General features: G+C 41.3%; 1 protein-coding gene across 1 annotated transcript in view; it reads right to left on the bottom strand.

Annotated features, from left to right (window-relative positions):
• Positions 1 to 13,724, bottom strand: part of chsy3 (chondroitin sulfate synthase 3) — a 53,283-nt gene extending 39,559 nt beyond the window's left edge. The window contains exons 1-2 of the mRNA XM_058411484.1: positions 11,813 to 13,724; positions 10,396 to 10,679 (exon numbers count right to left, since the gene is read on the bottom strand). Of these exons, the coding sequence (XP_058267467.1) occupies positions 10,396 to 10,679; positions 11,813 to 12,419 (891 nt within the window). The 5' untranslated portion in view covers positions 12,420 to 13,724. The remainder of the gene's footprint in view (positions 1 to 10,395; positions 10,680 to 11,812) is intronic.
• Between the last annotated feature and the right edge of the window lie 840 nt (positions 13,725 to 14,564).

Below are 14,564 nucleotides of genomic sequence, written 5' to 3'. Positions count from 1 at the left end.
CCTTTTTTGTGCCTCAGCTCGAGCACAGGAACCCCAGAATACATGCTCATGTACATATTTAGACAACAGTGCACCGCGCCACATTATTCCATCATCCACAGAGAATTCTGCCTCGTATATTTGCATAAGTGAACTGAAATGAAATGAATATGCATTGAAAACGGAACTGATGACACTTTCGGCGCTACTAAATATTGTGTATATAATTCGTGAAGTAGTTATTTGCTTCTGTGGTGCGCAGTACCGAATGTGCTGAGAGCCGTGTAGATGGCACGTTTCTCAGGAAGACAGATTATTCTGACTCTGTTCAGTGCTCCTCTAATGGGGCAAAGGATTCACACATTAGCCTGGAAGCTCTCAGCCTTTCTGAAATGGCAGGCAGTATACCACTCGTGCTATATGAACTCAAAAACTACTGCTTTTATTAAGCGAGCAGTCTAATCGCACACAAGGACATTCGCCCTGTTAAGCCATATGGGAGGCACATGCCAGCACACAGTCAGCTTTTTTTTTAATTACAACAAGGAGCATCATGAATTTTCGGAGGTAACCAATGAACGTATCGACGGCTCATAACAGCCGAGATTCCTCTTTCTGAGAATTGCTTCACAGTGCAATCAAAATGGCTTTAACTGAGCTTTTCTTTTTTTTCACCCCCATCTCACACATTTTCTTTTTCATCTTCATTCCTCCAGGCTCCCAGCAGCTGCCTTATAAAACAGTCCATTTCCTATTAAACGGCAGCAGTCCCGAAATCACACCGGAACGCAGGTTTAAGCACTGCTTTAACCTTGGATTTGTGAAGTGCACGGGGCTACACATGTGCACTTAATCATTTTCGAAGCCTTCGTTTTGAGCCAGTGAGAAAAGCATTTCGAAAGCGAGCAGGATAAGCAGGAGATAGTAGAGACCTTGAAGTCCAACACTTGACATGTGGACATGAGGCTTCATCATCCTGGCGTGTATATTTGGCGCTCGTTTAAGGGCAGATGGCAAGATTAGCACTTTCAGCGCCGTTCCAGAGGGGAGGTGGGCGGAAAAAGGGAGGAGGAGGAGGAGGAGGAGGAGGAGGAGGTGGGGCTTCTCTCAAACCCGGTCCTTTTTCTCAATCAATACGACACATTTCACTAAATGGAAGAAGTCAATGCTCTCAGAGCAATTACCAGAGCCATCAAAAACACGCTTATTTAGGCGGAAAGGTGCAAATCTGCAGCAAAATATTGCAATGCTGCTGTAGCTTTTACCTAACGAGTTGCATTTATCCTCTAAATTGTATGAAAAATATATTTTTATTATCATATTAGGTTCTGAACTTGCTTTGGAGAAATGCGTAGCTAAAAAATAAATAAATAAATAAATAAATAAATAAAACACATCCGAGGCTTACGTGACATCAACATGGTGCTAATGCAGTCCATTTCCACATCCTTTCCAGTTCATGAATGGCACTGGATAAGAGTCCTTCACTCGCTGACTGAAGTACCTTGAAAGCAATCCTCACAGTTTTCAAGATCTAATTAAAGCACAGCATTAAATGACCAGAGCATGCATCATTGCAGTATTAGGCAAGCATGTGCTGTTTTGAATTAGCCATCTGGTAGAACTTGGCTCCTTGTTCTAAGATGAAAAGTTCACTGTCTTATTTTTTTGCTTTGCACGATTGCAAATCTGTATAACCAGGTGTGGAGAAATGACTAGCAAAAGACTCCTGAGCAAACAGATTGCATGTAATATATATATTTCATGTTGACCTACGCGATAACAAAATCTGAAACGTGTTCGTTTGGTATGTCCATTTATATGGTCAAAAGTATGTGAACACCTGACCGTCACATCCATATGTGGTTCTTCTAACTTTTGCCACAAATTTGAAACCACACAATTGTATAGTGTAGTGTTACTCTTCACTAAAGCTACGAGTGCTGATGTATGGAAAAAATGACAAAACCTAGCAAAAATAAACTGCTGAGCAAAGCTTTCACCTAACTGTCCACACACAATCATCATGCAGGTAAACATAAATCTGTCAAAAGTCAATGTGACCATACTCTCATTTATTTCCCTTAAGCTGTATTAATGCACTAGATATCAAGCTCTCCATATGTTATCACTTTATATCAGCTACCACTATCAGCTTTGGGCAGCCAAAAGATGGGTCCAGCAACACACTGCGGCTTCAGCTGGGACGAACTAATGATTTACGATTTGTCTACACTACTTCACATTCCTTGGATTATTATTATTGCAACATCATTCACATATTCATCAAACTGTCACAAGCCCTGTATTCTATCTGGTAAATCACAAACTGCACCAAAATTCATTTCTTTAAAAGCAGATCTACTCAAAATAAGCTCCCGATGAGCAGAAAAAAAGCAGAACTACTTTCAAAAGAGCTACAGGTGCTGAATGACCGATCATAGCTGTCTTTTTTGGAGGTTTATAAGCAATCATAGACATTTCCTCCAGCATCAAATCTCAGCTATTTCCAGCGAGGGAACAGTGACTAAGCGCTGACTATAAACTATTCTCACTTCATAATCACACAACAACCATTCAACATAATGGCAGCTTGTATTCTGTCAAAATAAAACAGCCCTATTTTTCGGTGTTCAACTATAACAACTGTGCACAGATTTAACAGTCAACCAACACACACAAACACAGTCTTAAGCCCAGCTGGGATGAATGCAGGAGGCAGGTGATGCTGATTCTTACATTTTATCCCACTGAAAAAAAGAACAAGATCAATTTACCTGGATTTCTATTTACTATATACACTGACCAGACATAACATTATGACCACTTGCCTAACATTGTGTTGGTGCTGCCAGAACAGCCCTGACCCGTCCTGCACTGTGTATTCTGACACCTTTCTATCAGAACCAGCATTAACTTCTTCAGTAATTTGAGCAACAGTAGCTCGTCTGTTGGATCGGATCACACGGGCCAGCCTTCTCTCCCCACGTGCATCAATGAGCCTCGACCGCCCATGACCCTGTTGCCGGTTCACCACTGTTCCTTCCTTGGACCACTTTTGATAGATACTGACCACTGCAGACTGGGAACACCCCACAAGAGCTGCAGTTTTGGAGATGCTCTGATCCAGTGGTCTAGCCATCAAAATTTGGTCCTTCATCAAACTCGCTCAAATCCTTACGCTTGTCCATTTTTCCTGCTTCTAACATCAACCTTGAGGACAAAAGCTGTCTAATATATCCCACCCACTAACAGGTGCCATGATGAGGATTCACTTCACCTGTCTGTGGTCATAATGTTATGCCTGATCATTAAAAAAAGCACAAAAATATTGATTTTAAAATAAACCACATGGCAGTTTAATCTGGCAGAAATGAAAGAGAAAACCTCTAAAGCAAGACCTTCTGTTATAATGATCATTGTTTTTAACCGTCTACCACTTTTCAATGGGTCAAAAATAATCGGACATCACGGTTAGCGCTCGTTTGTCTGCTCATGCTGTACAAATCTGTGTTATCGGCTTATTATTTCGCTTATAATTAAGCGGATTAAAGGTCTAGAATCGATCTGTTGCCGTTATCTCTCGTAATCAAGCCCAAACAGCCGTTACTGCCTGCGAAGCAAGCCATCGTTAGACCGAAAAAGCAAAACAAATCTATAATAGAGACAGCCAAAAGAAAAATTGTGGCCAAATCAAATTACTTGATCGATTCTTAAAAAGAAATAAAACACAGTGGTGAGCTCAGGAACACCGAAAGGCTTAGAAAAACAACTGCTTTGTGTGACAGAAGAACTCTTTCACTGGTGAAGAAAAAAACTCTTTACAACAGTTGGCCAGATGAAGAACATCCTCCAGGGGGTAGATGTATCTGTGTCAAAGTCAACAATCAAAACTTCACCAGAGTAAATCCAGAGGGTTTACTAGAAGATGTAGACTACTGGTAAGCTTCAACAACAGAAAGAAAAAACAGATCAGATCAGAGTTTCCCAAAAATAAAAATAAAGAAGCCCTGACAGTTCTGGACATCGCTCAGCTTGTTGCAAAATGATGGGAAGGGAAGAGGATGAATAAATGAAGGAACTCCAGCATGGATCTGAAGCATGGGATGGCCAGGTATGCTTTCAGTTAAACTGGTTTCTTTTATTTACTGATGAGGATTTACCGTCAAAGTTAACAAAGGAGCAGGAAGAAACCCAGCATCTGATAACGTTAATAGATTCCAGAATACAAGCATTAATTGACTGTGACCAAGTTTAAAATATGACTATTCATTTATGATGATGTTAGTGTGTCCGATTCATTTAGGTGCCTAAAAAAAGTAGGGACCAAATATAAGTGCTCCTACACTGGATCTACTGGATCTTTTCATTATTTCATTTCATCTCCAGTATCCTGTTGTAGACATCTAAAATAATTATAAGTTAGTTATGCAATATCAATGGCAATGTCCAAATATTTATGTTCCTGATTCTACTGCATCCTTCACATAGATATGGTCACTTTGTGCCTTGTAAAATGAATATAAAACGATTAGCTATTAATAGGTAAATAACCCACGCTGGGGTGGTTTTATTTCATATTCAACAACACACTGTTATATATTTATATTAATGTTGTGAAATAAATTCCTGTTACTGTTTACGATATAGCGGCTATAAACAGGTATTCCCCTGGCAGCTTCTTGGGTTTTCTCCCTAAATAGGATTATAAGGCATAAAACACAGCTTGTCATATTATCATATTATACTGGACTTTATACGATTGGCTGAAAACAGAAAAACTGGATTAACAGACGTGCTGAATTTTTTTAAATATATATATATATAAATATTAAATCAGAATGAAATAATAAAAACCGAATTGTTCATGCAAATACATAACCATATCCTGCTAGGCCACAATGCCATGTACTGATTTACTTTAATATTTGATTTAATGTGAACAACACAGCTTCCTCCTGTACCATTTTCTGCTACTATACCTAGCAGAGGAAGTGGAAACTATAGCTACAGGTTTTGTAATTGTTTCTTCTCTGAGGTTTATTGTATTACACGGAACTGATAAGGCACCGCTGTGTCTAACTTAATCGAATCAGTGATCTAACATTTATTCGATCTATTCAACTGGGTGCAATAATATTTATTGATGTTACATAACATTTCAACTTTTAGTCCGCTTCACATACACTTGCCAAGTGAGCTTATTTCTACAGCCACGCTACAGAAGTCTTACTGTGCACATTTTTGTACTTATTTCCATGTTAAATATATGTCTCATTTGCCTTTTTATGGATTGGCAAGATGTAGTCTGAGTCAGCACATCTAGCAACTGCGAGGTTTTTCACGATACACCGACTGCTGCCAGAACAGCCCTGACCCGTCCTGCACTGTGTATTCTGACACCTTTCTATCAGAACCAGCATTAACTTCTTCAGCAACGTGAGCAACAGTAGCTCGTCTGTTGGATCGGATCACACGGTCCAGCCTTCTCTCCCCACGTGCATCAATGAGCCTTGACCGCCCATGACCTTGTCACCGGTTCACCACTGTTCCTTCCTTGGACCACTTTTGATAGATACTGACCACTGCAGACCGGGAACACCCCACAAGAGCTGCAGTTTTGGAGATGCTCTGATCCAGTGGTCTAGCCATCAAAATTTGGTCCTTCATCAAACTCGCTCAAATCCTTACACTTGTCCATTTTTCCTGCTTCTAACATCAACTTTGAGAAATGTTGACTTGCTGCCTAATATATCCCACCCACTAACAGGTGCCATGATGAGGAGATCATCAGTCTTATTCACTTCATCTCTCACTGCTCAAAATGTTATGGCTGATCGGTGTATTTCTCCTCATGACATGGACATTAATGCAATTCTACAATAATTCTACTTAAATATCCGGCAGCCTATTATGTAGTATTACTAATATTCAATTCAGTTTGATTAGAATTGTAGATCCCTTTAAACAATAGGCAATGAAGAATTTTTACAACAAAAAAAATGCTGCAATGCAGAAATTTGGGCCCTAGTGAGCAAGCCAGATGTTGCAGTAGCAAGAAAAACATCCCTAAGATGTCATTAGGACAAAACCTTGAGAGGAAACAGATGTCTAGCAGTTAAGCCTACTATCACTATTTCCATGTAACAACATACAGTTAGATAACTAACCAGTCTGGCAATTAAACCCGAATTGCTTTTGTGTACTACCCATTCCTGAGCCTCAGTTTGAGGACCTTGCTTAACTTCCTGATTGCAATCTTACGAACGTCGTCAGTTGAACGGATATCACCAGTATGGAGCAAAACCTTTCACAAACCTGATTTGGACACCCTTGCTCTTGTTTTCTGTTTACGGGTAAGCCTCTGCATCAAGAATTTGTCACTTTCTCCGAAAAGTATGAAAGTTGTAGGAGTGAGTACAAGCAAATTGTTGTTCTTGTGATTACACACCCCCAGACTCAGTGCAGCGCAATACAAACTCAGCACAATCGGTATAATAGAACTATCACTGTCGCCTGGGTTACAGTGCTAGAACTGTAGACTAATATAAAGGCTTGTATAATGCTTTACGAGCACTGCCGTGTGGCACAGCACAGAGGGCCCAATGCAACAAAACGAGTTAAATCATTACAAAGAATAATGATGTAGCCTACAAACGCGACTCAGCCCTCAAATGAAGACATCGGTCCAATTTAGGAGAGTTATTTCTGCAGAAACTCTCCTCAGATTCTTCTGTGATGCTATTAATTGTCATTCAATGACATATACTCTATGGAAGAGCCTCAAGGATAACTTTATTTCCTGTGTTGATTAGAAGAGGTGATCGAGAGACATCACAAAGCTCTGTGAATTTATTTACTTGGTCTCTCCAGTGTGCCATATTAAAAAAATTCCAGAAAACTCCATTTTAATAAGTGTTTCATAAATCAATGGTTATAGTCATGGACTGTGGTTCGATATGAGTGCAGCTCAATACAGTACGTCAATATAGCATAAACGCTATAGATTGTCATTATGCTGTAATGCATATTGATGGGCTATTTTTGATGTTTAAATGCATTAGTAAGTATGAGATGTATAATGACTTACCATGAACATGGCATAACATTATGACCACCTGGGCACCCTGATTGGTCTGCGGCTAAGCAGCTTCATGCGCAACACACTGTGATGCACTGTGTATTCTGACACCTTTCTGTCAGAACCAGCATTAACTTCATTAACAATCGGACCACACGGGCCAGCCTTCGCTCCCCACGTGCATCAATGAGCCTTGACCGCCCATGACCCTGTCGCCGGTTCACCACTGTTCCTTCCTTGGACCACTTCTGATAGATACTGACCACTGCAGACCGGGAACACCCCACAAGAGCTGCAGTTTTGGAGATTTGTTTTATTTATTTATTTTTGTCAGAAATGTTTCCAGGGCATCTAGTTGAATCTAAAGGTGTGCATCAGTACTGAGAGTTTTATTTCTTTTATTCATACAGCTTGCAGGACAAAGACCGTGCTACACAACGCACTTACAGCAATTATATTAATACCATGTGCCAGGTGGCCAAGTAACCTGCAGGCATATCCAAAACACAAAGTGAGGCTGTAAACGTGTTCACAGCTGAGGATCTGATAATCAACGAACAGATTGAAATAGACAGGACCAGAATCAGAAACCAGGAATTGAGACAAGGATCAAAACAAGAAAAGCAATAACAGCAATAAGGTTCGGTGTGTCAAGAGAACAAGCTACAATAGCGATTCTTTGTGTCAGGTGGAGTGTAAACAATCTGTTTATCTAGTGTGTGTGTGTGTGTGTGTGTGTGTAAGAGAGAGAGAGATATTATCCAGGTGTGCATGTTCAGTAATCAGGTGAGCCTGAACATAAAAATGAGCGTGTGTTAGGAACTGTAGTCCGTATGGGCCGTGTTTATAGACCGAGATGCTTTGTGTTTCCAGCAATAGTTGCAGGGTACATATTTTAATTTAAATCTCAACACAAATACGAATCTTTGGGGCGTTAGCAGATATAAATACAGATTACGGCACTGTGAACGTTGTTCTTAATTTCTGTAGAACTCTCGAGATTGCGTTTCTTGAGACGAGGTTTTTGTTTTAAACCAGCGTGTGGTTGTACTTTGCTCTACGGGTTTGTGATTTCTATGCGTTTCGGTTTAAACACAAAGATAAGGTTTGTTCCTTATTACCAGTGTAGGCAGGAGCTGCCTAGCTTTACATGAACAAGCAGAAAATCCTGAAAATCTCAGATGTAAAAGCAAACAATGCCCAAGGGCTCGCTTGAACACTGCAGACTGCAAATGCTCTCACTATGAGTCACATTATTCTAGCAGCAGGAGTAGCTGCAGATTCTATTTGAGGAATAATTTAGATAGCTTGTATTTGTTGTGCAAAAGGTCAATTTTCTCATTGTTTTAGGGTCACAAACGCAATAAAACATGTCTCAACTTTTAATTTGTGAATGACTAAAGTGAGGTCCTTCAAGTCATCATCCCTTGCAATTAGATGAAGTGGCAAAAGAGGGGAACAAATATGTGATTATATTAATAAGTGTGCCAACACCGCCATGACAGGCAATGAATTAAACATCATGCACATGCATGGATACTCTAATTATCGTGGAGACTAACTGAAACTCATCAGTGCTGCTGGAGAGCAGAAGGGTATGATACCAGAGAGGGCTGAACCTAGCCTGACTCCTGTCTGGGGGGGAAACTTGCAGGAACCTCCTTTAATCGATATGTATATGAGAGTGTGAAAGCTGCAAAAAGGAGGATTAAACAAATCACAAAATAACAGCTTTACATAGAGTATGTTGGTAAAAAGTCATTTCACCCATGAATTAAATCATTTTTTAATCTCGGGGAAATATGCTTTGGGAAATTTCAATGGATTTAAATAAATAGGTTTTACATTTATGTTAAATCTATAGGTACTTTCGTTTACAGATTAGCAGTAAGCTCTTACAGCACATTGTGTCCGAAATGACATTTTAGATTACTGCGAATGCAAGAAATGCAGAACGGCACTAAAAGCGGTCCTGGTAAACTTTCCAAACTACGATAAAGTTCACAAAGTTATAAAATGTAAGACGCAGCTCCTCTGAGTATCTTTAAATAAGTCATTGTGATGTTCTCTCTGCCACTCGAATAGATTGCCTGCAGTTGTTTACTGTAAGATGACTATAGCTGTTTCCTTCCATGGGAAAAGCTGCTCGATTTTACCCGAAGCCTGGCTCTACATTCAGGCCTACACACCTCATTAATAATGAAGAGGTCGAGAAGGCGTTAATAAGGAGATAACACACCCCAACAACCAGACCGCAAGGCTGCCTGGAGCAGAACGCCCTTGATGACCCCATCAATCCGAGAGAGTCCCAAAAAACACATTACAGCAACACACCTGTCTTCTATGGCTGCCTTTAGGCCACTCCCTGGCCAGTGAAACATCGGTCAAGTTTCAAATAAAATCAAGGTCTGCTTTCTTTGATGGTAAATATCGAGGCGCGTCCATGTGTTCTGCCATGTTCTATTTTGTGACTTCCTATTCTTCAGGAAGACCTGTCAACTCCTCAGAGTTAACACAGGCGCCATCCTACTGAGCATGATGAATATTTCTGTAGAATGTAATGGCTGTTAAATCAAGAAACCTCATTTTCTTAAATGGCTTCATTAAATTGAAACAGTTCATAGTGATTGATATCCAAGAGCATAAAGTATCCATTAAGCAACTGCAATTTCCCTTGTGATGTTTTCTCCAGTCACTGTTTTCTTTCGTTCATTCATTCATTCATATTCTGTAACCATTTTCTCAGTGTTTCCAGAGGATCCAGAGCCTATCCCAGGAACGCTGGGCTTCATGCCGGATTACATACTTCACCAGGTCGCTGCAGGGCACTGTGCACAGACACATTCACACTCCTTTTCACACCTAGAGGCAATTTAGAGTAGTCAATCCACCCAGTGTAATTTTTCCCAAAGGACACCCGCATGTACACGGAGAGAACATGAAAAACTCCACACACATACACACACACACAAAGTAACCCAAGCTGTGGACTGAACCTGGAACCCTGGAGCTGTGAGCTGGCAATGCTACAGTTTAGTCTATTAACACGTATTACTTTCGTCATTTGCTTGCTGTTCCTGGCAAACACAATCATTGTTAATAGCAGCAGACAAAATAATAAAACTATATTTTTGAATCGCATTGCCGCTGGCTCAGTTCCGTACAAGTAAAATGTTATCAATTATTAAACCTACATTTAACATACAGACAGATAATTGGCGATCATTCTTATTCTAGAAAATATACAGAAAGAAATAGAAAACTTGATATCACTCAGCAAACAAGCACAATCAAGTACATCTAAGCCTCTATACTATACATTAACAGTGGCTTACCTCGTATGACCAGACACACTGGGTTCCCCCGAATCTCCGGACGCAGCGGCCCACCTCCACATCCTCATGCGTGGTGTACATCTCCTTCAGACAGGTGCTGATGTGGGGCACCATCAAGCGCAGTACCTCACGGCTGAAGATCATGCCCGGGCCACCCATGCAAAAATTCTCTCCAGGCTCCAGTGCCAACTTGCCAAGTTCTTCTGTGGTGCCTAGACCTGTCTGCCCCAGATACAGAGGCTTACTGCTGTTGAGCGAACGCAAGAAGAGCTCCAGCTTTTCACCTAAGACAGACACAGTATGGTAAAAAAAAAATTATGCAAGGGGGCGACATTATTACATTTGGGTTGTCTGTAGGGCAAGTAAACGTTAGCTCTTGAAGAAAATTCGCTGTTTGAGAGCTCCGAGAGACAGCGGTCTTCTTTTATGAAACCAACGTGTGATGCTTTTCCACCTCAGTGTTTATATGACAGGGTCAATAAAAAGAGCACACACTTCATCTGGTACTGCTCCGTGTTCATTCATTGAATTTGACACAGGATATCATATGCTATGCCTTACTTACAAAAGCTCTGGTTTTACTGTTTCTTAGTCGGAGAAGATTTCTTTTATTCTTTATTAGAATCGCCGCCAATAAAAAATACATACGGCTCCAGAGAGGAACTAGAGAGGAACAAAATCTCTGGGTTAAATCACACTCACATGCAGAAAGGATTAGCAGAAAGCTTCTTAATCTGTGAAACAAATCACAAACAACTCTCAGGCCCTATGACACAGAGCACTTCGATTCACTACAGTAAATACATCACAAAGCATTGTATTTCACGTACACCCATAAAAACTGATCGCTGATTAAACATGTTCATGGAAATATGTATCTGGCAGAACAAACTATACTGTATAAATGCTGTAATAATGAGCATAGAAATCTTCATCCTACTGCAACAATGACCGATAACTACATATTTACACTAAAAGCTTTCTTCAACCATCTCAATTAAATAAATCCACAAGGAATGGCTTGAAATGTATTTGCTAAACCATTTTGTTGAATATTAATTAATCCAAAAGGATGTATTTTATCAAGACATTCAGGATGACTATCAAAGAAACTTTTTTCGCACTGCATGAACAACGTACCAAATGGTTTAATGTAAAATATTTGGCTGAAAGGTGAGCCTCCTATTTTCCACTTAGCCTCCTTTAATCACTTATTGCAGTCCTTCATGGATTTCCAATAGCTCACACGAAGATTTACACTTGGCTTGACAGGAAATAGTGAAAGTAAATATACTGCCTGTACTAGTGGCAGCAACTGGACATATTTCAACACGTTCTGAAAGGAAGCTGCCATTCCATAATTGCACGCTTGGCACTAAAAGCACAGCACACACCACTTCCCAGAACCCTTCTTCACCTCGGATGTAGACGTCATCATCAGCCCTCATGAACCACTCGTATTTGTCCAGGTAGTGGTCATGCATGTACTTCAACATCATGAAGGACTTCTTCTGTGGCGGATACGAATCATCGACACCGGGCAGTGAGACCACTGGCAGTGGGAAAGGAAGTGGCACAGAATCAGAGCCTTGGCTTGAGAAGAACTCCACCTTTCCTGGGATGCTCGGCGCCCACGTCTTATACACAGCCACCGCTCTTGAGTCCAGATATTTTTTAGCTGTCATGACCCCGACGTAGAGGAAGCGTTTGGGATGAGGAACGGGTCCACTGTGGCTCGGCCTGTCCACACTTTGCTCCTCGTCCTCGTCTTCATAGCTTCTTTCTCTGCTGGAGGATGGTCTGTGCTGGCTCTCCTGCCACGAGTCCTTAGTTACAGGGGTTCTAACCATTTCTGAAACTTTACCCAGATTGTACGGAGAGCACATGGAGGTCTTTTTGAGCTCAGTGACCCGGGGCACCAGAAGCCAGGATGCTGCAGTGAACCCGAGCAGAAGCCCGACCATCACGTTGGTCCACGCTTTTCTAGACCTCAGTGCCATGACAAAGTCAACACAGGTGATCATTTAGGAGAAAACAGAAACTAAAGGTGTGTTGCTGGGTCGAGTGAAATAGACGATGTAACAACGCGGTGCGAACACAGTTACGTCCTCGCGCACGACCTTTCACGCGCCCGGACATCCTCAAGACGGAGCAGAAAATCAGCGCGTGTCTCTCAACTCCAAGCCGGTCACACTTCCCATCCGGGACATTTATTTATATGATATTTACATAATAGTGTAGTTCCTTAGAGGTAGTCCCTCCGTGAACGCGAAGAGTCCTGCTCGACACGGAGACTTGTCCAATCCGCTACAATGAGAACCAACGCAGCGTAAACTCTTCATCGTCTCAGACAATCACCCTACTGTTTACCGAAAGGTTTCTTAGCAAGTCAACCCTAATTTTGTTTTCCTTTCCCCGAACTGCCATAGTGATGATCTCCAGTGGAAAAAAAAACCCAAATTCAAGGCAGTTTCACACTTCACCCCTAGTTACTTAGGTGACTACAGCAGTGCGAGTCCTCTCTACCTACGCTACTGCGTCCTCCGCTGACTCGCCATGTTGTTTATATTTGGCACGCTAAATAACTTCGCTCGGTTTTTCCGACTTGAACACTTTTTCCGTCAGCTTCGTCTGACTGCAGCAGCTTGACCACGAGTCCGGCTGTGAAAGTAAAGCGAGTTGGTTTTTTGTTTTTTTTCGCTGACCAGTCGCTGGGCGGAGCGTCCTCCCAAAATAACGGGCAGCTTCGGGGAAATCTAATGGAGCGCTCCACATCACACACACACACGCTGTCGTGCTAACGGTTTAGCGGTGTCACTTGGTTATACACAGAATAACACATATTCTGTGATTCATATAGCGCATTTGTTAACGTTAAATGGTGGTGAAAATGACATATAAGCGACCCAGAAGAAAGAAAAGAACAAGGCTTTCTTCGCGTGTCAGGGTTTACCTGACGCCTTTTTTCGGCCACGCCCTCGTTTCCTTTACTCATGGATCTGAAGTTCCTTTGAGCTTCTACGTGTCCCTCAGGAGCTCATGAGAACTTCTTTTGTCCATCCTGAGATTATAAATGTACTGTGACCTCAGTCACTCAAGAATCCTGTGTCAAATTTCTCCAAATCGTTTTAGTAGACTCCACCCTCTATACAAAGGCTCTTCAGTTCCCCTGTATGAGTGTTCTATGTAAAGACCAAACCCAACGTAGGCTTTTCCTCTAAGCTGGACAAAAACGCCATCTTTGTCAGACCAGCTACCAGCTGACCAAACACTGGCTGATCTGGACAGGATGGAAAACGGTTACTAGATTTTTTTTTTTTTCTAGATTTCTTCTGACTTGGCTAAACTAAACAATTGTTTGAGATTTTTTAAATGAAACACATTTCATAATTCAACATATCATTTGGAAAAATAATAAATTGTTTATATATATATATATATATATTATTTTGCCGAAAGTTTTGGGACACCTCTCCAAATCTCCAAATCATTGAATTCAAGTGTTGTTTTTCAGGGGTTGGGCTCGGCCCCTTAGTTCCAGTGAAAGGAACTCTTAATGCTTCAGCTTCATACCAAGACATTTTGGACAATTTCATGCTCCCAACTTTGTGGGAACAGTTTGGGGATGACCCCTTCCTGTTCCAACATGACTGCACACCAGTGACCAAAGCAAGGTCCATAAAGACATGGATGAGTGAGTTTGGTGTGGAGGAACTTGACTGGCCTGCACAGAGTCCTGACCTCAACCCCATAGAACACCTTTGGGATGAATTAGAGCGGAGACTGTGAGCCAGACCTTCTCGTCCAACATCAGAAATGTCTCGTCTGACCTCACAAATGCGCTTCTAGAGAAATGGTCAAAAATAAACACACTCCTAAACCTTGTGGAAAACCTTCCCAGAAGAGTTGAAGCTGTTATAGCTGTAAAGGGTGGGACAACTCCATATTACATTCATGTGCATGTAAAGGTAGATGTCCCAGTTTTGACCTGGCTCACAGTCTCCACTCTAATTCATACCAAAGGTATTCTATCAGGTGCACTGGTGTGCAGTCATGTTGGAACAGGAAGGGGTCATCCACAAACTGTTCCTACAAAGTTGGGAGCATGAAATTGTCCAAAATGTCTTGGTATGAAGCTGAAGCATTAAGAGTTCCTTTCACTGGAACTA

The sequence above is a fragment of the Hemibagrus wyckioides genome, linkage group LG16 (assembly GCF_019097595.1).
Source record: "Hemibagrus wyckioides isolate EC202008001 linkage group LG16, SWU_Hwy_1.0, whole genome shotgun sequence".
NCBI classification, from domain to species: Eukaryota; Metazoa; Chordata; class Actinopteri; order Siluriformes; family Bagridae; genus Hemibagrus; species Hemibagrus wyckioides.
This window is presented reverse-complemented; position numbering and strand designations above follow the sequence as displayed.